This window comes from Podarcis liolepis (assembly GCF_965112155.1).
Source record: "Podarcis liolepis genome assembly, chromosome: Z".
In the NCBI taxonomy this organism is placed as follows: Eukaryota; Metazoa; Chordata; class Lepidosauria; order Squamata; family Lacertidae; genus Podarcis; species Podarcis liolepis.
In genome coordinates this window covers 40,696,246-40,722,652 of record NC_139570.1, presented here as the reverse complement: position 1 = coordinate 40,722,652, position 26,407 = coordinate 40,696,246, and the positions used below count along the sequence as shown (strand labels likewise).

Here is a 26,407-nt window from a genome sequence, read left to right as displayed (position 1 = left end):
GGCAAAACAGGACAGGGTGTGGTGGAGGGGAGAGATGATTTTTCTCCAAGCTGGTGCTGAATGACTTTTAAGCAATACAATACAATCCACACATAGTGGCGGAGTTTCATGCTCCCTCACCGGGGGCAGAGAGCAGACGGGGCAGGGCTGGTGTGCATCCCAGGGGTGTGGCGCGCATTCTGGGGCTGTGGCGTGGCATCTGCAGGGGCATGGTGCCCAGTGTGGGCAGGTGGGGCACCCGCGAAGGCACCCCATTGGGATCACGTTGCCGGGGGCAGTGCACTCCCCCCGCACTACTCTTCCTCCGCCACTGTCTACACACACACACACACACACACACACACACACACACACACACACACTTGTAAATCTCTGTGCTTTGCTAACCAGAGTTTAAATACATGACCTTTCACACACATGCAGTACTGTTCAGTCATACCTTGGGTTACAGATGCTTCAAGTTGCATTTTTTGGGTTACGGACCACCAAAACCTGGAAAGCGGTTGCGCATGCGCAGAAGCGCTAAATCGCGCATTGCACATGCACAGAAGTGCCAAATCGCAACCCGCATGTGCGCAGACACGCCGCTGCAGGTTGTGAACACTGTGGGTTGCGGACGTGCATCCCGCACCGATCACGTTTGCAACCCTATCGTCCACTGTACAACTATATATGCAGGCCAGGACAAAATAAACAAATAAATAGAGGAGCATATTCTGATGAGGGGGTGAGCTTTGTTCCACATGTTAAATTTCTGAAAAAAAGAGAAGATAAAAGACAGACGGGGGGGGGGCACCTTGTGGGGAGCTACTTCTCTCCCACCCTCCTCTCTCAAATATTATGCAGATAACTATAATCAGAACTGGAATTTCTGGGCTACATTGAGACAAAACTGTTTGTTTCTAGAGACTCGGACCTTAGTCATGGCCTGGTGACTAAAGAAATAATCTATTCAGTGGTGGTTTCCCCACTGATGGGACATAGGAAGCTGTCCTATCCTGAATCAGACCATTGGTCCATCTAGCTTAGTGGTGTCTACACTGACTGGCAGAAGCTCTCCAGGGTTTCCAACAGGGTTTCCAACATTCTCAGCCCTACCTAGAAATGCCAGAGATTGAAACTAAGACATTTTGCAGGCAAAGCACATGCTCTACTAATGGGCTATGCCTCTTCCCCAATAAATGTACCTGACTTTGAAGCATATGCCCCCAGAATTTCAACCTGGGTCTTTAAGTATGGCAATAAAGGATATATTCTACTGTTGATGATATTGTAGCACAATCCCTCCTCCTCTTCCAATCTTCCCCATCCAGACGGGCCTAGGGACAACCAGTCAGTTCCATTCCATGGAATCATTGCCATTAACCCAATTGTCCCACGGAAAAGGATTTAACCCATGGAATCATTGTCATTGTCCCAATTTTCCAAGGACAGTCCTGGAATTACAGAAGCTTCTGATTTGATCCCAGAATGTCCCAGTTTGCCTTTTCCTCCCCCTCCATGTTTCAGAGAAAACTTAAAAGAGAAGCGGGGGGGGGGGATATATTTCTTTTTATAACGAAAATAAAATACCTGTGCCAAATTAAGGCATACAAAGTCCTTCCTACAATTTCAAAGGAAAATGTCACCACGCCACTATAAATTCTTTAATTGCAATGCTTCAACTGCCAGCCATTTCTTAGGAAACATATGAAGTCTTTATTCCTTTATTGTAAATGGAGCCTTACCCTATCTACTCAGAAGTAAGTCCCATTGTATTGAATGGAGCTTACTCCCTTGTGACTCAGTAAAGACTGGGCAGCCTTACACTGCAATCCGAAGCATTTTTACATGGTTGGCGCTGTGGTCTAAACCACAGAGCCTAGGACTTGATGATCAGAATGTCGGAGGTTCGAATCCCCACGATGGGGTGAGCTCCCATTGTTCAGTCCCTGCTCCTGCCAACCTAGCAGTTCAAAAGCACGTCTATGTACCGCTCAGGCAGGAAGGTAAACAGCATTTCTGTGCTCAGCTCGGGTTCGCCAGAAGCGGCTTAGTCATGACCCAGAAGCTGTCTGCGGACAAACACCGGCCCCCTTGGCCTATAGAGCGAGGTGAGCGAGCAACCCCAGAGTCGTCCGTGACTGGACCTAAGGGTCAGGAGTCCCTTTACCTAAGCCCCACTGAGTTCAATAGGATTCACTGTCTGGTATGTTCCTACTCATTCTCACAGTTTCTATTACTACTATTATTATTACTAATATTAGTATTATAATTATAACTTTTTCCTTTCTTTTAGGAGTAACTCAAATGTCCCAGAGACTGAGATAATTTGCTTCTCTATGCAACTACAGCAGCCCAAGGAATATATGCCCAGAAATGGAGGAAGGGAGCAGTACCAACAACGGAGGAATGGCAGATGAAAATGATGCAAAAGGGAATGTATGGTATTATTATGGTTTGTTGGAAAAGAATATGTAAGGAAAACAATAAAAATTCATTTATAAAAAAAGAAAATGATGCAATATGCAGAATTGGCAAGCCTAACCAGTCAAATAAGAGATCAAGAAGAAGGGGTATTTAAGGAAGATTGAAAAATGTTTGTAGAATATTTGAAAAATCACTGTAAACTGGTTAGAACGTTAGCAGGTTTAGAGTAAATCCAGCAGTAAAATATATGTTGATGTAATAGAGAAAGGGAAAAACCTGGAATAGAATACGCAGCAGTAAGGGGTAATCAGAAGGAACCATGGGGGGGGGGTTAATTCAATCTTTTGCTTTGTTTATGATATCATGAAAAATTATAAGTAAAACTTTAAAAATAATTTTTTTTTAATTTAATTCCATTTATCTGTGGAAGGTGGTGTAATTGGCTCAAGGGGACCAATGTACGTAGGTGTGCATATGACATCTATGCATATAGTGAGATCAAATGTGGGAGAAGCCTTCTGATGTATAATTACCGTAATGTCCCTATTTTCATTGGAGAAATGTTGGGGTGTATGCATTCAATCATCAGTGCCTAGACTAGGATCTCTTAAGTGTTTACATTCTCTCACACAGGCCAGACCGGCAAAACTTGTTCTGGGTTCCAACCATGTGGGCAAAGATGTGACTCAACAGGGCCATTCAGCTACTCTAACCTGTTTTGGATGCTGTTGCTTAAAGAGACCAATATTAAGCAACAACTAAGAGAAGAATAGAACTCACTGACAATGACTCACATGGATCTGGGGCGGGAATTTCCATGTTTCCTTTTCCCTCTGCATGCTTTCCACACAAATGCACACTCCCAAACCTCTGCTGCTGATACTAGGCTTGGATTATTGCATTAGATTATTGCATCCTTGGCAGATAAACCTGGCTATGCAGGAATATGTCAAATGAAAAGAGATGTTCACACACTCTCAATATACGTGTATCACCTTGCCACTCCAGATCCACTCCACTTTGCAATGCAAGTGCAGAAATACATGGAAGCAATATAGCAAGCAAGCGACAACAGTTGTGATTGACCAATCTCTCCTTTCTGTAGAGGCACTAGGAACGCCTGGAAAAGAAGAGCCCTGCTGGATCAGACCGATGGCCCATCTGGTCCAGCATCCTGTTCTCATAGTGGCCAGTTTAAAAAAAAAAAAAAGTTTAGGGGTACTCTCATTTCCCTACTCATTTTGAAATACTGCCCCTTAATGAGGCCAAATTTAGATTCACAAAATGCTTAGGGGTATGCGCACCTCTGTATTCCCCCAGAAAAAAAGCACTGATAGTGGCCATCCAGATGCCAAAATGGGAAGCCCGAAGTACGAGTGCCCTGCATGTCTACAGTGAATGTTCTGTGTGGGTTAGTTCACACAGAAGTACCGGTATTTGCTCTTTTAAAACAAACAGACATAACCTGAGAAATAATCTAAGGCCAGATCCAGGTGCTCTTGGAAGCAGCAGATTTTGTAGCTCCCTTTCTATCAGGGTTCAGGCCTGGTTTTGGCACAGAAACTGCTTTGGTCGCCTTGCATGATGACCTTCGTCAGGAGATAGAGGAAATATGTCCTTAGGTGGCAACATGAGAACAGGTCTTTTCTGCAGTGACTCCCCAGAGAGGTTTGCTTGGAGCCTTTGGATGATTAATATTCTACAGCCTTTTAAATGTTTGTGGGAGGGTAAGGCTTTGGAAAACATCTGCCTGAAACCCTGTAGATCTGCTGCCAGTCAATATAGACAAACTCAAGTTAGATTTGGTCTGACTAAAGACTTGTCCACACAGTGCTGCGCTTAGAAAGCATGGGTCAGAGCAGTTTTCCACTTGAACCATGCTTTCTAGGTGCAGGCTGGAGCAGTTTTCCCTCTGACAAGATCCTTTCCAATGGAAAATCCACTCTTTAGTGATAGATTGGAACAAATGACAATCCAGGGAAAACCCGAATTGCTGTTTGCTCTGATTGAGCACTACATAGCAGTTGCCATGGGAGAAAGCAGCAGGACAATACGAAGTGTCAATAAGTTCTGTTACACAGTATAAAGCCAACAGGCTCTCCCAGCTATCTGCCTATCTCCCATTCCCACCACCCTTCTGAGTAATACCCCTCCCCACCTTCTCACTATATAGAAGGATCTGGCAACTTCTGTTTCAGTGTATCTGAAGAAGTGTGCATGCACACGAAAGCTCATACCAAGAACTAACTTAGTTGGTCTTTAAGATGCTACTGGAAGGAATTTTTTTATTTTGACAGTATAAAGCAGCTTCCTGTTTCTAGTTCTTAGGAAGGTACTGTACAAGCTTCCTGAATGTTCTCAGCCAATAGCGTATTTGGCTTGATTGGTTTGAAAAAGATGCAATCTGGAGATCTGTGCTCATAATTTTAAATTTCCAGTATAGGGGGAGGGGGATGAGGCACTGTGGCTCCCACAACGTGCCAGATACTCTGCTACTGAGCTAAGGCCACCCCCCAACTGCTTCACACTTCTTTAGAGATATTTGCACCGGCTCCTTTCCTGAAATCTCTCTCAGCAGGGACACACAGAATTGATTACCATATTTGCTAGGGTGAGCAGCTAGGAAGGAAAGGGTTCCTGCATTTTTAAGAGTTATGCAGAATGGAGATGTGGGGTTGTAAAGGCTAACAAGAGGAAAGGGCTTTTGGTCCCATACCCTGCAAGTTCTTTTTCCACTCAGAGAGACTCCTAGAGTTTCTGCCACAGCTTGTATTATTAGTTCCAGCCACAGTTTGGAGGAAAAAGAAGAAAATCCGAAACCATCAGATAAATTCTTTATTCAGGACCAAATAAACTGCACAAAATGATAAGCAAGTTTTTCAAAACTATTCATTGGACAGGATGTTAAGCAACGAAACAGTGAAAAGGGAGAGGAATAGAGAAACAGTCGGTGAATTACTGTTCCTAGGATTTTTTGAAGAAAGCCATGACAGTTCTAAGAGTATGATCTTAGGGCAATCTATAGTGTAGATTTAAGTCCAGGTAACAGTGAATAGAAACTGATGTCCGGGGGAAATATTTTTTTAAAAAAAATCCTTACAACTTTACTGAGCATACAGCAGGTGGTTGTACATTTCTAATTGTAGAATTAAGTTCTACAAATTTAGCATATGGATTGTACCAGCACTTTGTTTGTAAGTAATTTTGTATGTGTAAAAATACAACTGTTTATAAAAGCTACAATGCCTCCTAGAATTTATTCCATCTAAACTTGGAACTCTTTCTAGGGAATTGTTTTTCAAGTATGTTGTTAACATTATTAATCAAAGAAACATTGTATCTCCAGATTGTTGTGTCCCTAATGAGGTATTTTCCAGGGACCTCTTTTTCAACATACTGTCTGCAATGATAAAGAATTGCAATCTCTTTGGGAACTACCAGTGTCTTACTATAACCTTTGAGAATGGTGTGGACTGAAGTCTGAACCACTGCTCTTGGATTAACGATCATCTTTCTCTGATTACTAAACTTCAGTTTAATGGGCTCTCTGTAAATATGCTGCAGTATATTAGTTCCTGGGACCATTTTCCAGGATGAAATGTTGAGTGTGTTTGTAGAGGAAAAGATATGCTGAGGAAATAAATGGTTCTCAAACAAGAAGATGCCTGTCTCTGGATTTCGATCCTCAAGATCGCTTATCATTGTTTTCCAACTCAGATGCTTAATGGGTAGGATAATTTCATCAATGTCATTAAGAACCACATATTTGCTCCTGTACATATTGCGGTAGATGCAATCATTTAGGACTGTAGCTTTCCCATAGTCCCAGTCTTTGGAAGAATACCAGAAAGAAGAGAAATTAACATATGAGAAAATTGGCCATGGAATAATATCAATGGTGCCTTCTGCAACATAAAATTCCAATACTTTCTCTATGAGTTGGCTGCAGTTGTACATGTAGACCAGCACTTTCTGTGCACCAAGAATTTTATACATTTCCATGCTTTGTATGAACTGCAAGACATTGCTGTAGTTTCCAAACATGACAGGGAGACAAAGGGTGAATTCAGCAGAAAATGAATCCTCGGGCACACGGTTCTTAATTTCAAACCTTGGTAGCTTGTCGATTTTCCCTCTAGGAGATGAATGAATTGACACGTATTTTGGAGAGCACTTTCTGGGTTCCAAGCACACGATATCTGCTGGACCAAAAGGGAAATCAGTTCTATCCAAGTGAATGTCTATGGCTGCTCTTATTATGGAGACATGGCCATCATGACTACAGCAAAACCAACAATAAAGGTCCTGTATTTTCTTGTAGCGCACTACTGCAATCACACGAGTTAGGTTTCCTTCTCTGTCATCGTGATACGGTGAAATGATAAATGTCTTATTATATTTTAAAGCTGTTATTGTATCATTGGCAATCTCACCTTTGCAGAGATCCGTTGACTGTATTGTTTGTGGCAGCAAAGGGGTTTGCATCAGCCACAAGTATGCTTCAAAGGACAGTACAATTAGAAAAGAAACTACCACCATAAAATTGTTTCTTCTACAGAAATACATCTTTAACTCCTGGCCTTGCAACAAAGTGCCTGTTACTGAAATGGAAAAGCAGTGAGAGAATGTTATTATCAACTTACTCAAAACCAAGAAACCAATTTTAAGGATAGACTTAGAAAGATGCTTAACAAGGCCTTAAAATGTTGAATAATTGTGACACTGGAATACATGCCAACTCATAATGATGATATTATGTGTGATCAGCTCTCCCATATATGAAATATCTTCTTAGTGTGTGCTTGAAAGGAATCCACACTCCCTAACCATAAATTAGTCCAGTTTAGTTCCTCACACTCCTACTAAGGGGGACTTTGCTTTGTCCTCCTGGAGAGGATGGGAGTGGGGAGTGATTTAAATAAGCTTCCCTTCTGCTATAAATGACCCCCCCCTTTACTTTCTGTATCTCCTCCCTCCTCCCCAACACCAATAAATGTGGGATAATTCTTCTATACTGTACAGTATAGACAAAAAGACAATATCATCCCTGCCCAAACAACACAAGTTACTCCAGCTTTATAGATGAGCTCTCTGACCCATGTTAAAAAGCTATCCCTTACCCCAAATAAAAAGTTATTAGCTAGCCCCATACTTATTTATGTGGGTTTCTCTCATTCCCCCTCCTAGTCTGTAAGAAATACCTCTCAACTCTTGCAAATTTGGGATTTTCTGTCTCTCTCCCCCCACCCCCAGCACCTATTCATAAAGGGTTCCTATCAGTTTTCCTTTCAAAATGGCGTTTGGTCATTCCTGCTACTATTAATAAAGTTACCACACGGTCCCCAAACTGGTAAGGGGATGGCACCCCCACTCCATTAATATGCGCGCTTCCCTTCCTTGTTCATGGATCCAGGACCCCCCCCAATACACAAAGTGTGTTGGGGGGGGCTGTTCCCCCAGCTATAGAAGGTTGTTGTGATCTGCTCTCCTCTCCCCCCATAACGTGGGAAGCGTATTTTTCACCAACTTGGGTCGGGGGGCGGGAGGTTAGAATTACCTCTTATACAAGGATTTGCCACAAAGCGGGAAGAAAGCGCGGTTTAAAAGAAACTTAAGGCCTGCTCCTTCCTGCCCTCCTACCTCCCAGCACTTTAAGGCCTCTGAGGACAGAAAGGAAGAGGGGGGGAAAAGGCGGGAAGCGTCCCTTTAACTGCAGCCTGAGGGGATTTTTTTTTTTTTTAAGGCTGCAGTTAAAGGGACGCTTCCCGCCTTTTCCCTCCTCTTCAAGTCATCTTTCCCCTGAAATGGCTCCTGGGCCAGTGCGATGGAAAGAAAACGGACATATCCGTCTAGGGAGCAAAAACACACACAACACAAATGAACAATCTTCCTTCAAGGTAACAGTTTAAAATAGATCAACTGTTCTTAGACTGTGAATATGGCCTCCCCCACAAGGCGCACGAGCACCTGGAGTGGGGAACCCTGCCCTCAAGATAGCAGTTTAAAGAGATTAACACGTGTAACGACAACGACGGTGAATAAACGGATCAAGAAGATAACATTATTATTTATCTCATTTCGCTCTGGTGGTTTAAATCTGGGGGCCTTTTTTGTTCTGCCCTCAAGATGTAGTCTCTCACTTCCCCTCCATCTGCCCCGTCCAACCACTGTATTTGTTTTAGAGATCATTAATGCCGTATTGATTATTTCAGCCATATAATATGCCTTTTGTGTTAACCGCAATGTTTAGCTTACTTTTCGTTGTTGTTTTGTTAATAGTGTTTTACTGATTGTAATTGTTGATGTTTTCTTAATAATTTTATAGGACTTGCAATGTATTTGCAATGCTCTGTTATTGTTCTTGATTGTTTGTAAGCTGCTTTGAGATTCATTTGAATGAAAAGCGGCATAGAAATACAATACAATAAAATAAAATCTGTTTTAAAAGGGGACAGGGAAGGCAGTTGGAGTCTTTAAAAATCCCCTCAGAAAAAAGAAAGCAAGCCTGAGGGGATTTTTAAAGACTCCAACTGCCTTTCCTCAGGGTGGGATGGGAAGAAAATTGAGATAAACTCTTGGTAAAACCTGCCTTTTAATAACAGTTATAATGATGGTGATGATTATGTAACTTATCGGTTTCTTTTTATAAAAGTAGCTCAAGGCAACTTAAAACATGCACATGAAAACCAGCATAAAACAAAACACATAAAAATTTCAAACACCTTCATATTTTTAAAAGTCAGTAGGACTAAAGCATCCTAGGTAAAGGTACCCCTGCCTGTACGGGCCAGTCGTGTCCGACTCTAGGGTTGTGCGCCCATCTCACTCTAGAGGCCGGGAGCCAGCGCTGTCTGCATACACTTCCGGGTCACGTGGCCAGCGTGACGAAGCTGCATCTGGCGAGCCAGCGCAGCACACAGAAACACCGTTTACCTTCCCACTATAAAGCGGTACCTATTTATCTACTTGCACTTAAGGGTGCTTTCGAACTGCTAGGTGGGCAGGAGCTGGGACCGAACGACGGGAGCTCACCCCTCCGCGGGGATTCGAACCGCCGACCATGCGATCAGCAAATCCTAGGCGCTGAGGTTTTACCCACAGCATCCTACCCACCTATAATAAAAGAATCATAGAACATAGAGTTGGAAGGGATCCTAAGGGTCATTTAGCCCAACCCCCTGCAATGCAGGAATCTCAAAGGACACTTTCCCTACTTTCTAGGACCCTTCCCCAATGCCATAAGGTATAAATATTTAGATTTAGGGTTGGCAGCCACTAATCTGAGGCACCCAGCACTATAGAGCACAGCAGGAGTAGGCCTCAGGCGGAAACAGGCCAGTTCCCAGTCTTCAATCATTCAGTATTCCCACCCTAAGTCTACTTTAATAATTTGACTGAAAGGATTAATGCATTCACCTTGATAAGCCTGTTTGGACTTCCCCCTCTCAGAACACTCAGAGTCACTTAACCAAAACACTAGTTTTATTTATTGTAACCCATAAGAAGATCCATGCTGTATGAGGCCAAAGGTTAATATAGTCCATCTTGTTTTTGTAGTGGCCTGTAATGTGTATGGGTTGCTCGTGCGTAAGTTGCCGCCTCTCCAGGCTTTGTTGCCTTGCTAAACCTTTCAGTCTGGGCAGCCCTTCACTTCGTGGCTGCCTCAGTCGCTAGCAGAATCCGTCAGTGGGCGTTTCTTAAATCTTTTCCAACATAAAAGTTGTTTGACACCCAGTCTCCTCCTACTCTCTCTGCGCGGAAGTCTTCTGAGCAGGGTGGGCGTGGGTAGCGGAGGACCCGTGCTCTCCCCGCTGGTGTCCGGTGAAGAGTCCTGGAGCCCTCTCGCCGATTCCCCCATCAGCCCCTCTATATCCCTGGTGTTGCGCTGATTTGCTTCCCCATCTGCGGAGCTGCCTCTCTCCCTGCTGGGCCCTTCTCCAGCATCATTTGAGAGCCTTCCCTCCGCCTCTAGCTCCAATGTCAGTTCCCTGACATGGCCACTTAAGATGCATCTGGTAATTCGCACTTGTGATTCCCGGTAACACATTCAGAAGGCATGGTGCCTCTGAAAGTGAAGGGAGAATGCAAAGTATAATTTAGCTACAGAAATAAAAGCAAAATGATGCCCAATACTTGCCTATAATTGGCACAGTGAGAAAACAGTGTTTACTAGGTTACAGAAAAACTACACATGAACAGAAGGAGCTACCTTATGCTGAGTCAGACCTTTTTTAGAGCAACGTTTTCTGTGTCTTTTGTATTGGTGGAACCCAGAGTTGTCCAGTCATGTTGAATGGGGGAGATTCAGGATGGAGACAGCATACAATTAAACTATGGAATGTATTAACACAAAGATGTGCTGATACTCACCAACTTAAGACTGCTTAAAAAAGTATAAAGCAAAAGGGGAATGCCTGTTTCTCTTTCAGTATAATTTGTTCTAGTCAGGTCAAGTCAGGAGTGTATTTAGGGCTTGGCCCCTAAGGTCGCAGGCCAAAAACTGGCTCTATTGCAGCAGCCCTGCAAGACCCCCTCCAGTTGGCCAGTGGTGCTTTTAGCTCCTTGCCAAGGCTGAAACCACCATCCCAATCTGCCTTCATACAATGGAGACCTGCATTGTCCCAGACTCATACAAGCCTGGGTGAAACCACCTCAGCTCTCGAGGTGAGAGCTGTCTTGCGGGCAGAGGCCAATGCAGAATGTTTTTTTCAACATTGCAGTATACCACCAAACCACAATGTTTGGCTGGCGACACATCACAGTGTTGAAAAGCTGATATCGTCCAGCCCTAACCTCTGGGAACAGAGACACATTGCGTCTGGATACTAGTCTCTCTCAGGGGGACCAACAGTAGGAGAAGGATATTGCACTTACATCCTCTTGTGGGTTTCCCATAGTCACATGGGAGGCCACTTCAGCAGGCCTTTGGTCTGTTCTTAGTTTTCCCCGAGAAAACATTTTATGTACATAAAACTGTAACCAACCTGACGCCTCTAGGAAGCCTGCATGCAGGACATTAAAGAGCTCTCTCCTAACATCCCCTATACCTGAAATTCAGTGGCATATAACTGTAAAAGTTCTCTTTGCTGTATCATTGAGTATAGTGCTATTCAAGAGCTGTGTGAAAATTTTGACAACACTTGACACCAAGGGCCACTTCTGATGTTGTTTTTCCCTATTCAGGTTTTTTTTTTGGGGGGGGGGAGCATGTAGTAGAGAATTAGCGATGCCAGCAAATTTGTGTGAACAGTTTGATGAAAGTCTTAGCAGCTTTTGCCTGACTGTTTCCCCCAACATTTTCTAGTTTTCTTTATACATATTTTGTTCTTGTCAGGCTTTATGGAATTGTCTTTTATTCTTCAGAACCTCAACAGAAGCAAATTCAACTTCCTGAACCCTGGAGGCTTCTGCCAATACCCATTGCAGTTTCAAATATAAATTTCACTGATATCACAAAGGATAGAAGCCTTTTATTTTTAAAAAACAAGAAAAGTTAAAATCCTCAAGAACACTAATTCTGCAAAGTTTTTAGGTTTTGGAAACTCTTGGGCAAGTGGACCAACTGTCTCTGAATCGGGCCGTCTCTTCTTTAACCCTGCCACTGCTGCCCATTTGCTTCCCCACTTTCCGCCCAATCCACTCAGCAACTAGGAGGGGGAGTGCAAAGCAAGTTGGGCGTGCTGCTCTATATCCTCACTTAATGTAGTTAGTTGTACACTCATTGAAGGCAGCAGCATCAAGGGGGGAAAGCAGCAGAGCCAGAAAGTTCTTGATCAGCAAACATCCTCTTCAGGAATGTGGCCCTTGGCAAGAGCCTGACAATGCTAACTTGGCCTCCCCAGACTTCTTTATCCGCACCTGGTAAACAACAACCTATTGCATGTGAGTAGCTGCTAGTGGAAATCATGCCTTTGTGTTACTCCTTTGGGGGGCGATGAGGATGAGGGTACTGCTGCTGCATGACTGCTTGTGGATGTGAGAGATTGGATGAGCTGGGCAAGGGGTGTATGTATGTTAGTTAACCTGGCTCCCAAGTGAAAGGTGGAATGCTGGGGAGCTGCATGTTAAGTGACAGCATGGATGCTGTTGACAAATGCACAACCAGTGTAATTGTGATCTGCTATTTTATATTAATTGCATTTTTCTTTTATATTAATATGTTCATAACTTTGGGGGCCTTTGGGTCAAAAAGCAGTTATAAATATGTGCTAAAGAAAGAAAACTATATTTTATTTTTACATTAAAGTTTTTAATTAGTGAAACAATTATCATCAATGTAACAAGCTGAAAAATACAGCAACCTGATAGAAGACTGAGGTAACAAAATACTGTGCCAAAAACCTAAAAGACTCCCACACAAGAGTTAAAAGTTCAGTGGTTATTATGAGAGACAATTCACAAGATTTTTTAGAAAGAGGCCTTACACAAATGGCATGCAGTGGGCTGCTGGAATACAGCTAAAAGTAAAAATAAAATAAAATAGTGCAACAGTTCTCACAAGAAACAAATTGAAATATAGAAATTGGTTTACATCACAATGTGACAAATGGGTCAAAAATTGAATACTATTGTCTATACCTTGACTGAGTGCTAATTGGAAAAACATGCATTTTGGCACTAAGTTTACTTTTAAGTTACATACACGCTAATAAATTAATAATAAATAATATTGCTCAATACAGCTAAACAAATCATTAACAGTCATCCTGAAAATAATTTGATTGGGACCCTTTTGCAGAATAGCTGAACAAAAAGACTAGCTCTGTACATTTATCACTGTTCACTAGGACCTGATCCAGTAATCTGTTCTGGGCATAGGAATACTGATGTGCAGTATGGGGTTATCTCACCTGCACCAGCACCACTATTCATTTCAAAGGACAAAGCCAATTTGCCTTTGCACACGTGGATCTGTTGCCACCATTGAAATTATTTGAACTGTTTTCAAGCACAACAGCTGAGTGTGAGTTTGTGTGTATTTTTACACACACACACACACATGCCAGGGCACAGTTTTTGTGATATGCTTTGAGGGAGGTGGTATTTTAAATAGTACCAATATGCATCACTTGAATTCACAGTAAAAGGTGCACACACACAAAAATCAGTAGCTAAGTAGAGCTTCATGCTTTTATAGGACGAGAACCATTTAAATGTGGATTATGCTAATAACAATTTCCATATACTGTACTAACACTCGTTTATTTCATCTTCTCAAAACACTGCCGCAAAGATGCTTATATTGCTGAATACTGCATCATATCACCATTATCACACAACTCATTATTGTACAACTTTCCATGTCCATATACAACAAATCAAAATCATGGCCAGCCATTTGCATCACTGGTTCTTGCTTTCTTTTCTTAAAAACAAAAACAAAACAAAACATTCCAAATGCAGATTTGCAGAGGGACTTTCAAGTAGCTTAATTCCAAGAGATTTCCCCCCTCTACAGATGCATGCAAGTTTCATTCATTACAAAAGGAGATTTCCCCTCTCATGGGTGTCACCATGACAAGTGTTATTTTCATTAATGCAATGTCATTATCAAGGACTGTGCTGATTTCTGATCCAAATTCCTTTGGATTGAGGTGCTTGATGTAAAAGGGTGGAGGCTGATGAGATCTGGGAGGCATTTTTCTTGTGATGTGGGGATTCTTCACAAGCCAAAATATTTTCCCTTGTTTATCCAGTAAGTAAAATATAAAGCAAAATACAGATCTGCTTTCTGTAAGTGTTTGTTCTGAAAAAGTTTTGCAGCCAAATACCACACATTCTTACTTAGAAGGCCCACTAGATTCAATGGGACTTATTTCCTCATAATTTACCTAGTTTTCCAGCCTTCATGGTTGACAGCTGTTTCTGTCCACTCAGAGGCATCTAATAAACTCCCTTTGCCTTCAATAGTGTATGGTTTTTGGATGTAGCCACTGTAATTTCAGTTTGTGGTTCACACTGATTTATGAACAAGCCAGTAAGTGTAAGCATTTATTATTTAGGTTTAAATGTTGCTCTTCTGACTAACTGTGAGCACCTGGATTACTGATGAATCATTATATAACTAGGTCTTGGAACTTATTCTGAGCAGTTCAAATTTATTTTGCTTCAAATATGTTTTGACGAAAGAGCTACAGTTTGTATTCTAACCAATGCATATTTTAACCCCTAAGGGACTGAGGTAAAATTTACCATACAGATTGTTCTTCTCCATCCGATTATTTGATTGGTCGGCAACCCAAACACCACTGTTTTTCCTTAAGCCATTCGTTGACAATGGAGTCACTAAATTATGCATGTCATAATTCCCTTTCTATAGCATTTGGTCTTTGGCAGCATGAGAAGGCCCAGTCCTTTTAACCATTTATTAGTTTCCCTGCATCAGGTGGGTGCTCCTTGCATTTTTGGCATCCTTGGAAGTTACAAAGGATAAAATTCAGGCTGGGCTGTCAACGGAAAGGTCCTTTGATTTAATACAACTGTAGAAGTGATGATAATGTTATCCATGGTTTTGCAATGAGTTTCTGGCTTAAATACAGACATTTAAAAATTGAGTACATGCCTGGATGAGGCTAATTATTTAGTATGAAAAGATGGTGTTGGCTTTTCAGCATTAAGTAGGAGGTTTGGAGATCAGACTTTTAATAACCATCATTCAGCTGGCAAGATGTGTCTCTTTCTGCATCCTGTAGGTAGGTGGGATACTATCAGCACATATATGCAGAGAAGTTACAAAATCATACACCTTTGCTTTTGATGGCAAATCCAGAGAAATGTTCTTGTTGAAAAAACAATCCAAACATGTAAACTCCATCTCTCTGTACAAGAGAACCCTTCAAAATTGTATCCCAACACATTATGAGATGGTGATGTCTGAAAAGAGAATTCCATTCATTGGCCGATGATAAGAGTTTGTTGATAGACCTATAGATATCCTATTACAACTACCTCACTCTCATGAATTTAGCTTTTGGATTGGCAAGAAAGCCAGCTGTGCAGCTCCCAACTGTAAAAAGGGTGTTTGGGGATACATCTTGCTGTAAAATTGCCTACTGCCCCTTTTGGGTAGCTTACTAGATTCAGTAACTAGGTTCTCTTTGACAGCCAGTTTCATACTGGATTTCAGTCTTAGATCTATGACACAAGCATACAACATAACGTTTAAAAACAATACAGTCAACAGACACTGAACATTAAAGGAAATTATTTAAAATAAAAATATTCAAAGATTAACAATATACAATTAGATCAATAGACAGCATGCCCTTGCCAGAGCTTTCTTCAGATGCAGAGTTCTGTTAATCCGAAATGGCTTCCCATGTTTCTTAAAAGCTGTACCACTCAGTTGTAGTCTTGCAGATGTTCAGTGGCTGAGTGCTTACTTACTGCTACTCATATGTTAGGAAATGAGGGAAAGGGAGATAATCAATGTATTCTTTCCTTGCTGAATACAGCCTTAACACTGATTTTCTGTGAAAGAAAGGTATGTGAAGTATCAAAAAAGGTGGGCTCAGGAAGGATATACTGGCAACCGCCCCCCACCCCCAGAGAAAGGGAGAGGGTGTAACCCCTCATCCCAAGGCAGGAATGCTCTTGCAACTTAACTGATCGAGCAGATGCCCTGTGCCCCAGAAGACCCAGGGGCAGGTGACACACAGCTAGACATTTTTTATGAATAGCACCCACAGTAAAAAGAAAAACAAATAATTTAAGGCAAATATTTCTTTTTGGAGTGAAAGAACTCAGGAGGAGCGTTAACACCAACTGATTTTTCAGCAGCAAGAGACCCTTCATTTGCCTGGGCACCTGTAGTTAATTAAAACAAAGCAGCACAACCAATTACAAGAAACAAACACTAAACTGAAGGTGGTTTATCTTGTGCCAAAATACACATTTCTCAAATAGCTCAGGTATGAACATTGGTTTGTCCCTATGTTTGATACAAAATCTGAGGCAGCCACATTGCCAAGCAACTCAGTGCACTTAAGGTTATAAAAACGTTGTTCCACAATGTCCTATTCTAATTGACACTTTGCAGCAAAGTTAACACTGTCATCATTTTGTGCATTAGAAATAATTGAAAACCCAACATGGGCTAAATGTTCTTCAGTCACATAAAGCAGCTCAACAATAAAAAGAGCAGTTTAAAAAAAAATCCGCAGAAGATGTGATGCACAGTTTGTGGCAGAACAGAAATCCACGGTAGTCTGTGACCACAAAGCTAAAGTCAAGGATCCTGCCCTAAGCAGGTTGTATCTTCAATCAGTCTAAATCACCTCTCTCATCAGTGCATTGAGTTAGATCCTGTCCTAAGGACAACATTCACTTTCTGCTTTTAGAAGCTGTGTCATAATTACTTTCAAGTTATATAAGAAAAGTGCTGAAGTCACTGTTACAGACAGCTGGCTCATTCTAGAGTCCCCTTCCTCCATTTTCCTGTGGGAATGATTTTCCCATCCTGCAGTTTGGCACTTGAAGTCACATCACATACTGGAGCACGTTATTCAAATGACATAAGGTTTGCAGGTACCTGGCAGAGAAAAGTAAACTGGTCAGTACAATGAATGGTCAGCCTATCATGGATAGAAGACGTCAGCATCCCAAAGCAGTGAAAGTGCTCACGCAAAAAGGAAAAAAAAGAAGTTATAAATTGGTTCTACATCTATAAAAGCTATTTATTTATTTAAACATAAGAAAACCAGAGGAAGTTGCATACACCAGCAATAGTTTCATCAACCAGGAATGTATGATTAACAGCTTCATGCGTGGTCTGAGTGATTTGCTGCATGTTCTGAAATCATTAACCAGAGTGGCTGAGTTTGCTTTCTCCCCTCCTCACCCCAATCCCTTTTCTGTGGTGTAAATTGTAAGCCTGAGCGTGGGGACTTCTTTATTTTTGATATCTGAAAATGGTTCTGGACAGTGATATTTTTCTAGAAAAAGAGGTGCCAGAACTCACCATGAATGCCTCCCTTGTTCTCTTATAATGGTGCACACCTGAGACGTGCCAGAACTGAGATCTGGTGAGTTCTGGCTGAAAAAAAGCCCTGGCTTAGGAAATCTTTTTGGCTGAAGAGCAGGGTAAAAATCTTCTCAGACTAAGAGTAAGAGTACTTTAACAGAGAAACCATGGGCTGCACACTGAATTAAATTTCCATATCATAATTTAAAATGTTTGCAATATAGTTAGTATTGCATAGTTAGCGAGTAGTTGGGCCGGGCTCAGGTCCTCTCAATGCTCCTTATGTGTAAGGGGCTTTGATGCAGCAACATCTCCTTCCCCTTGTCCCCTGCTCTAAAATCACATTCAGCTGCCAGAGTCAAGGAAGCAAAAGTGTGGTGTGCACGTGACACATTATTAGGCGGAACACCCTGGGGAGCACCAGGCGGAGTGCCTCTTGCCGGGAATGGGGTGTAGTAAAGCATTTTTTTAAAGGGAGGGGCAAGGCGCATAGAGACAGGTGGGATCAAAGCATGGCGTGGCAAATTAACATCCCTCCACCACAAGACATAAGAAACTGCGTGAAGACATGGGACAGTGATTATGTGTTGCCTTACCTACTAGCCATCACTTGGTACCTGCTCTGCTCAGGGCAGATTCCAAACTCTATATAGCAACTTTTTTAGTATACAGTCCTGCAGGAAAGAGCAGCTTCCCCCACAACTCTTGTGGATGAATAAAAATAGCCAAGACCACTGTCAAGCCGGCTGCTTCTTCCTCTTCCCCTGAAAAAGGCAGTCTGCAGGTAGCAGGCCCAAGGGGGCTGTAGCTGAGCTTGGTGATAAGATGTTGACATTGTTGCTGAGGGGTGCCAAAAAAAGGCCTTGCGACCTGTGTGTTGGCCTACACTGCTTTAAATATATAAATAATAGTTGTCTCCAACTCAGAGTAGACCCACTGAAATTAATGAATCTAAGTTAGTCTTGCCCATTAATTTTAATGGACACACTTGAAATAAAACTAATATCGGTTACAATCCATACAATAATATTTTACAACTATTCGCAAACAATGCAATTTTGGGGAAACTTTTAGAGAGCTCAGATGCAGGTGGTGTGAGCACTCCTAATTTGCCTAGGGCTTTTGTTGTGGTTATAACCCCGTTCTAAAAGTTTCCACATGGCTACTATTTTAGCTTCAAACAGAAACAGAAGAAAAACCTTACCTGAGGCCTGTTGCTTCTGCATGCGTCATCCAAATGTTTGTGCCACAGTATTGCATGAAACCTTGAACCAGTCTGAAACTTGTAAACATTGCCTACAAGTTAAAAATATAAGGTAAGAAGGAGCCCTTGAGCTTTGGAAGAAACAGAACAAGATGCTGAAAGGTTTAAAAAAGCCAACAATTTATCTGGTAAGAGAGAAGATCTTGGTAATGACCAGTTTGGGTGACCACTGAAGAACCTTAGTCTGAAATGTCAGAGTACTCAAAAGAGTGAGTACGAATAGATCAGAACACCAACCAGTCTAAAAATCGTAACCAGCCTCGCTGTCTTTTTTCTACTGAGTAAAGCTGGTAGTTTAAGAATGTATTCAGTATTTACCTTGTTGATTTATAAGAGCTGGGGGATATACTGTTTAGCATGCTGAAGCAGGAGCAGCTTATTGACTCCTGCCTTGCCAGTTTTCATAGCAGGCTAGCTGGACAGGCAATGAAATAGTGGTGGTACTTTACTTAGGCAATTATGAAAGAATCTGAAACTTGTGTTGCGGGTGGAAACCCAGCACCTTTTTGTTGCTGAGGAGTGTTTAATGGAGGGGTGAGGAAACTTTTTCAACATGAGGGCTGTGTTCCCTTTTGGGGAACCTTCTGTGGGGTCACATGTTAGTATGGGCAGGGCAAAAGGATACCCTCCAACATTTCTCCGATAAAAATAGGGACTTCATAGTAATAATTTTACGATTTATACCCCACCCATCTGGCTGTGTTGCCCCAGCCACTCTGGGCAGCTTTCAACATATATAAAAACATAAGAAAACATTAAACAAAAACCTTCCCTATACAGGGCTGCCTTCAGATGTCTCAGGGGTCGGATAACTCCAAACCCCTCCAACATTTCTCTTATGAAAATAGGGATTCCTAAGGAAAAGCAGGACGTTCCAGGGTCAAATCAGAAACTGGGATGGCTTCTGTAAATCTGGTACTGTCCCTGGAAAATGGAAACACTTGGAGGGTCTGCAAAAGTGGGCAAAGCAATGGATGTGACTATTACTATGTACAGACATTCCAGCCACACAAAAGCCAGGGCTTCACACCCAAACACCCACCTTTCAATCCTTCATCCCAGCAAACATTATCAGACACATTTAAATGAGGCAAAAGCACTTAAGGAAGCTGTAGAGGAGAAGTAGTGAAGGGTGTGGCTTGGTGAGAGGGGTGTGGCTTGCAAAGGGGAACAGCTTAGATAAGAGAGGGCTGGAAGATTGCATTCAATCCTCAGACCTGATGTTCCCTACACCCGTTTTAACAGATCCTGATCGTTTCCTTTGCATTTTACAGTTTTGAATGTAAATTGAATTATAAACAGCATTTTTTCTGAATGCTCCCATGTGGGTATAAACCCGTCAGCCAAGGATAATGCTTTATATTATCTGATGAAGTAGACTCTAGTACAGTACACAAAAGCTAGTGCTACGGGGCTTTTGGTTGTTTTAACAAAAGCATAGTAAATGATGGTGTGCGGTCATTGGATTAAGGGGACTAGGCTAGTCCCCTAAATGTTCTCCTGGTGCCTCCTTCACAAGGCCTGGGAAGTTTCTACCTGGCTTAGGGAGGGAGGCATGATGCTCATGTGTGCAACGTCACATGTATGACATTGACACCCCACACAAGCTAGTGCCTCTGGCCTTAACGGTTCCCCTCTGAAAAATTTCACCGCATGCCACTGATAGGAAAGCTTACTGTTACTTAGCACACTTACTGTTCTGAAGAAAGTCCAATTAAAAATAAAACACCCACCTTTATCTGGGTTATTTAGCTGAAAAATATCAGGGTGTTCAGGGTCATCAGGCAGTGCTACCATCCAGCCCACAATAGAAACCTTTTTCCCCGGAGTAGATTTATACTAAAAGAGAGAAAAAGTCAAGGAAGAATATCAATGAGCTGAATTGTGAAGTATAGGCGACTCCCCACTTACGCAGAGGTTGCATTCTGGGCCCCTTATGCATAACTGAAATGTGTGTAAGTGGGGAGCACCCTTACGTAAGCGGGGAGTCCTTTTGTGGCTCGTGAGGATTGATTGAACCCAAAGAGGCTGTCCTCTGGGGAGAATCTCCTCCCAAGCCAGAGGCACAGTGGGGCTTTTTTGAGCTGCTTAGCTGACATGCGGGAAAGCTTCCCCATAGTCAGCTGAGCAGCCTCAACAAAGCCCTGCTGAGGAGACCCTCCCTAGAGCCCAAAGAGGACATCAGCTGAGCAGCCCTGCACATCAGCTGTTAGCATAGGCGCCGACTCCATGGGGCCTGAGGGGGCTCGAGCCCCCTCAAAAAATTTTTTTGGGGGGTCAGCCCCCCCCAATAATCTCGGGCGCCCTTCCAGCAGAGCGCCGCCGCCGCCCCCCGCCTCCTCCCCACCTGCTCCCTCGCCAGCCAGCCAGCCAGCCGCGCGCCCTAGTCGGAGAGCCCCGGCCGTCCCCCGCGAGATTAGGGAATCCCCGGGGGCGGGGGCTCCTGCCTCGCTGCTTCGCAGCACCACCGCCACTGCCAAGGCACTGCCGGGGGGAATTTCCTTCCTCCTGGCGGTTTCAGCCCCCGCGAGAACAGGGGAATCCCGACCGGCCACACCTCCCAGCCAGCCAGCCAGCCTATTTAGGGCCGGAGCGGAGGGGGCTCGCCCTCTCTTCTCCGGCTAGCCCCACGTTTCCCGCATATCAGCTGTTCTGGAGCTGATTAATAGGCGCAGCACGCTCTCCCCTATTCGCTCACGAGGAGGCGGCACCACTTTATTTGCATATTCATGAGCTTATTTATTATTCATGAGCTTTCCCGGCCCCCCCCCAATATTTTTTATAAGTCCGCGTCCCTGGCTGTTAGGTGGGGAGACTGAGCAGCCTCTAGAAAGACCTGCTGCCCCGCTGTCTGGGGAGGGTCTTCTTGTGAGCCACAAGGACTCTCCAGGGTACTCCCACTTCCAGGTTCCATTTCCAGCTTCCTGGCACCAGGCATGTACGCAATAGCATGCAAGTTGGGAGTTGCCTTTATTCTGCTACCCTGGGCTGCTTTGTGAATACTGCAGTCAATTGATTCTCTGAAACAATTGCAGATAGGATGTGCCCTTGGTCTACAAAATAAGGCAAATTATTTGCTTACATGCTTTCTTTCAGTGCCTCTTAATGACTTTGCTCCAAAGTAGATCAGAGTAGATCCTGAAAGGGTTACCCAATATCTAGTCCAGGAGGAAAGCTGAAAGGAGGAAATTAAAAAAAACTTTCAAAAGCATACATAAATTTTAATTACTAACATGAAAGAAGGTGAGATGCTTCAGACATGCTATCAACTATGAGGCTGCATTTGCCGTGAAGAAAACCCAGCTATTCTGCCTTCACTTTGAAAAACAAGGTTATGTGCTGTCCCCTGCTGGTGGGGATGGATGCATTACAGCTCAGTAATTCAGCTCCAGTCAGAATGATAATAAATGCACTTCAAACCTTTAGTATCAAGCAATGGCATTTTCACAAAAGGCCATGAGGAAATGTAGTGGTATGTGGGGCAAAGCCTAAAGGCCTGAGTATCCTTTCCTCTCCTACGGAATGCGAAAAATAGCAGATATGTACTCTTTGTTTTGTACTCTTTCTTGTACATGTCTGCCTTTCTCCTCCCCCCCCCACCCTCTTGAAGGCAGTGAAAATTACTGCCAGTAGGAAATAGTTGCTATATAAGAAAGAATCCTTGGCCTAAAACTCTTCCATTCCCCCCAAACCAATGCCATTTCATATATACTCAGTGTTTTTTTCTGGGTGTACATAAGGGTACACATTACTGGCACCCTTTTACTAGAAGAAAAGCTTATGGAGAGAAGGGTTCCAGGGTGCGAAATATAACCTGGTTTTGAAATTTAAACAAAAGTTCTATATGGTGTAGGATGTGTGGTGGCAGATTCTTTTCTTTGGGTGTTTCCATGAGCATCTCTTAAAACAGCAGCCAGATCTGGAACCCATATTTAGCCCAACCTGCAACACATTTGATCATATGCCACCAACCCTAGTCTGCCCCAGCCAGCCACCACCTGTCTGTCTTACAACTTGCAACTAGTCCAGGTAGTGTCTTCTGGCTGTCAGCTTCCATCTGAGTCTCATGCTGCTCTTGTAGAAGTCAGCAGGGAGGAGGACAAAACTACTGTAGAGTTACCTGGATCTGTCCTTAGTGCTGGTTCCTACTATTGGGCCTCCCTGCTTTCCATCCTGCCTGTCCCAGTGAGAATCAGGCACCTCTATTGGCACTATGTGCAACCATTGTAGGTTTGGTCATGACACACTTGTAAGAAGAACATCAGAACCGTAGAAAGGAGAGGGAGATACAGAGGGTTATTATGAAAGAGGGCACTGCAACAGGATGCTGGTTGTCCCTGTACTGTCCACTAGTTCAAATAGCATGTATAGCCTTGGAGACAGTTGTCTTAGGTTGAAAATGTTGGTCAGTGCCAGGCCAGTAAATGGTAAAACAACAAGACAAGCATGCCAACCCATCTTGTGTTAAAGAAAACTGGTGGGATGAAATGGGGGAGGTTATTCTCTCTCAGCTCTGTCAACCAGGATTCGCTGCAGAACAGCATCCAAGTCTTGGGGGTTGAGGAGGCAGTGTTGCAGTGGGGCTACCATGATTGCATCTCCCTGACCATGTGTCCTTTCCTGCAGTCTGCTCGGTTCAAGTGTGTTTATCCTAGTGAGGCTAGACTGGCCTCCTCCTTGTTGAATCTTTTCCTTGGCAGGTGAAGATTGTTTTATTCAGGCAGGCTTTCAGGAACTGGCTGCTTTTAAGGAAAATGGTAGTGTTTAAGTAATTTGTTCTTAACATTGTTTTAATTCCATTATTGTTTAATTACCTTGAAGGTAATTACTTTTATGTGTTTTTAGCTTTCTGTGGTTTAGTTGTGCTCATTTCAATTTTTGTAAAGGTGCCTTAAGTCCGAGTTTTGGGGAAAAGGCAGGAAATAAATAAATATTATTAAAAACAACATGAGACATAGCCCATGGCTCTTTCTGTTCAGCCAGAGTTAGCTGCCATGCTGTTTTTGACACTCTACTGCTTTCTTTAGCAACCATAAAATATTATTGAAATTGTAATGAGGGGTTTAAAAGCATAAGCAAAGGGGGGGGGGGGGAGGAGAACCCCTTACTGTAGGCTTCCTGCCTTCTTTTAGTAATGTCTTTCTTCTTAAAGGCCCTTCCATGGTAACAACCCCCACGGAACTCCCTGATGCGCAGCTGCAGGCACCTGTTGGACTGAAATAACAAATGTCAACTCTTTGGTGGGAGCAAACAAAATCAAATAATCCAGTGATTAAATTGTTCAAAAATTTACACAGGCCTTGGCTCGTGCCATCAATATTGTCCTAAACATTGGCTGCAGACTTTGTAGTTCATAATTAGTATTACAGTAAACATGTTTTTACAAAGAAATTTAATGTAAGTTTTCCACTGAAGTGCATAAAGAAGGACATTAGAAATAACCTCTTGGCATGAACCAGGAAGTAGCCTATGCAGACAATGAAATGGTTGTTTCTGCCCTTCAAAACAGCTTTTTTTAAAGGAAAGTTTTGGCTACACGAGCACAGGAAGACTAATTTGTATTAATATATAGATTTTTAAAAATAATAATAAAAAAATTGGTAGAACTTTTTCAGATCATGTTACAATATGAACCATACAAGTAATCTGACCTTCTAACATAAAAAACAATGGAAACACAATAACCAGATTATGATAACTGTGGACAGGAAACATGATTCTTTTTCACAACACAGAAGGAATCCTTAAAGAGACTGGTGGAGACAGTGTCAACCAGGAAAGAGACCAACATATGTTAAAGTATGTCCTCCATCATATTGTGAGCTGGTGGAGGTTTAGAGATACGTGGCCAGTGTTGAGCCCATCATTCTTTGTCTTCTGCCATCCAATTAAGTCACTATGACTATTATGAATATAAATAAATAAATTTTATGCACACTTCTTAAGATATTTTTATTTTATTAAACAGTTTATGTATATTTTCCTAATAATGAATGAATGAATGAATGAATGAATTAAATAAATAAATAAATAAATAAATAAATAAATAAAGCTGTCATGCTACTGAATGCCAATTAAATGGTTTATGGATGCCAATATACAATGCCAAGTGAATCATAAACCCTACTACATTATTAAATGAGTGCTAGCAGCCATCACATCCATTACTAAATACTTAAGTTAGATTCAGGAAGATTTAACAGCAGGGAAATACTGATTGAGTTAGAAGCTTGCCCAGTAGGAATTTCCTACTTAATAAACATTCATTGCCCAGAACACTTCATAGTCCCATATCTATAAGGATGTAAACACAAAGGGACCAATTCAAGCAGAAATATGTTTGCTTTCACTTAGTTCTAAGCAAACAGTAGAGCAGATATTTCAATCATGGGAAAGACATGACAATAAATGCATATAGAACAAGCTAACTTGGGTTCTCTTTGACCTCATCTGCTAAGCCTATATGCAACTGGCCCCAATTCACAGCCCTGTGTGAACCACCTTGAGATGAGCATGTGTTAACTGCACAAAGGACATGTGCCAAATTCCACAAGCTTGTGAATTAAACTGTGAGTGCTGAATCTGGGAATGGCAGTTGTTTGAACTGTAGCCTATTAATTATTAACACATTTGTATAGATAGTCCACATAACTTTTTGTTTCTGTGTGCATTGGTTCAAGGCCATTATCTGAATACTTGTCCTTTTTCTTCTATTTCTCTCTTTCTCTATAAAACAAGGAGTCTTCTGCAATTATACTTCGAAGTTGAGCATATATAACACAGCAGACTGAGTGAATTGCTTTGGAAGGAAACTGGGTTTTGTACAGCAAACTGACACCTGCCATTTTTACAAGGTAAGTTTGTCTGTTAATGGTGTAACAGAGGGTGAGCTGTTATGACTTGCCACAGTCTGAAGCCTTTGCTGCAAATTAACAAAGAGTCTTGTAAACTGATTATGGCAGAAACTCTTATGGGCCACAGCCCACTTCATAAGATGTTTGGAGTATAATTCTGAGTGTCAAGTATAATTGGAGTATAATTCTGAGTGTCAAGAGAGAGAAACACCACACTTTTATGTGTAAATCAGCATACCTGCAATATCTCTTAGAAATCTATCTTACCATAGATATTCACTGAGTATCGTAGCAAATGCCAGGTGTATACAAATAGAATTTTTTGGAGATATTTATCAGAAAGTTACAAATATATGATGAAATAAAAGCAGACAAAATAAGGATTGAAATGGAAAATGCTTGAGAGAGATTATTTAGAAGGCTTGCATATCTGCTCACATCACCTTTGCTAGATTTTCCCCAAAGGCTGCACCAGAAAGCAAGCCTAGCGAAAAAAATCAGTAATTATGAAGAGGAATAGAAGACACTATAAAGAAGAATAGAAGAAGCCATGAGAAGATGCACTATAAAAAACTAATATTTTCTTCTGGGTAACATTAAACAAACTTGTTAGAATGACTGCAAGATAATTTGCGTCAGTGTACTATTTCTTTCCAAGTCACATTTCTTTGCTTCCCACAGATATCAGTTCGATTTGAGGAGTTCTACAGGTGGAACTATGGGACGCAGGTGGCGTTGTGGTCCAAACCACAGAGCCTAGGGCTTGCCGATCAGAAGGTCAGTGGTTCGAATCCCCGCGATGGGGTGAGCTCCCATTGCTCGGTCCCTGCTCCTGCCAACCTAGCAGTTCAAAAGCACGTCAAGTGCAAGTAGATAAATAGGTACCACTCCGGCGGGAAGGTAAACGGCATTTCCGTG

The 26,407-nt window shown here is 42.3% G+C and overlaps 2 protein-coding genes and 1 long non-coding RNA gene across 26 annotated transcripts in view; 1 reads left to right on the top strand and 2 right to left on the bottom strand.

Moving 5' to 3' along the window:
* Positions 1-5,229: 5,229 nt before the first annotated feature.
* Positions 5,230-8,108, bottom strand: LOC310698579 (beta-1,4-galactosyltransferase galt-1-like). 5 transcript variants are annotated; one of them, XM_083485957.1, is made up of 2 exons: positions 7,967-8,108; positions 5,230-7,010 (listed from the first exon to the last, which is right to left on the bottom strand). In XM_083485957.1, exon 2 carries the CDS (start codon positions 6,973-6,975, stop codon positions 5,659-5,661), a length of 1,317 nt encoding a protein of 438 aa, XP_083342083.1. In that variant the 5' UTR covers positions 6,976-7,010; positions 7,967-8,108; the 3' UTR covers positions 5,230-5,658. The 5 variants fall into 5 exon arrangements, with proteins under 5 accessions (XP_083342083.1, XP_083342087.1, XP_083342085.1 ...); XM_083485961.1 differs by having other exon boundaries at positions 8,050-8,074; XM_083485959.1 differs by lacking the exon at positions 7,967-8,108 and adding an exon at positions 7,742-7,849.
* A 49-nt stretch (positions 8,109-8,157) lies between these two features.
* LOC310698637 overlaps positions 8,158-26,407 on the top strand; it is a 36,045-nt gene continuing 17,795 nt past the window's right edge. For 6 of the 9 annotated variants that reach the window (XR_014521631.1, XR_014521632.1, XR_014521633.1 and 3 more), the window contains exons 1-2: positions 24,437-25,489; positions 26,171-26,266. This is a non-coding gene — a long non-coding RNA (uncharacterized lncRNA). Of the gene's footprint in view, positions 8,307-9,548; positions 9,978-10,415; positions 12,292-23,845; positions 25,490-26,170; positions 26,267-26,407 lie in introns of those variants that run through there. The other 3 variants (XR_014521635.1, XR_014521634.1, XR_014521636.1) reach the window with 3 other exon arrangements.
* The window catches only part of RALGPS1 (Ral GEF with PH domain and SH3 binding motif 1), a 216,892-nt gene continuing 203,121 nt past the window's right edge, over positions 12,637-26,407 (bottom strand). For all 12 annotated transcript variants that reach the window (XM_083485893.1, XM_083485899.1, XM_083485894.1 and 9 more), the window contains 5 exons: positions 23,744-23,849; positions 21,718-21,810; positions 20,369-20,474; positions 18,576-18,667; positions 12,637-16,939 (listed from right to left, as the gene is read on the bottom strand). In XM_083485893.1, the coding sequence (XP_083342019.1) occupies positions 16,910-16,939; positions 18,576-18,667; positions 20,369-20,474; positions 21,718-21,810; positions 23,744-23,849 (427 nt within the window). In that variant the 3' untranslated portion in view covers positions 12,637-16,909. The remainder of the gene's footprint in view (positions 16,940-18,575; positions 18,668-20,368; positions 20,475-21,717; positions 21,811-23,743; positions 23,850-26,407) is intronic.

Bases quoted from the DNA above. Each gene is read 5' to 3' on its own strand.
- LOC310698579 (XM_083485957.1), bottom strand. From the start codon at position 6,975: ATGTATTTCTGTAGAAGAAACAATTTTATGGTGGTAGTTTCTTTTCTA.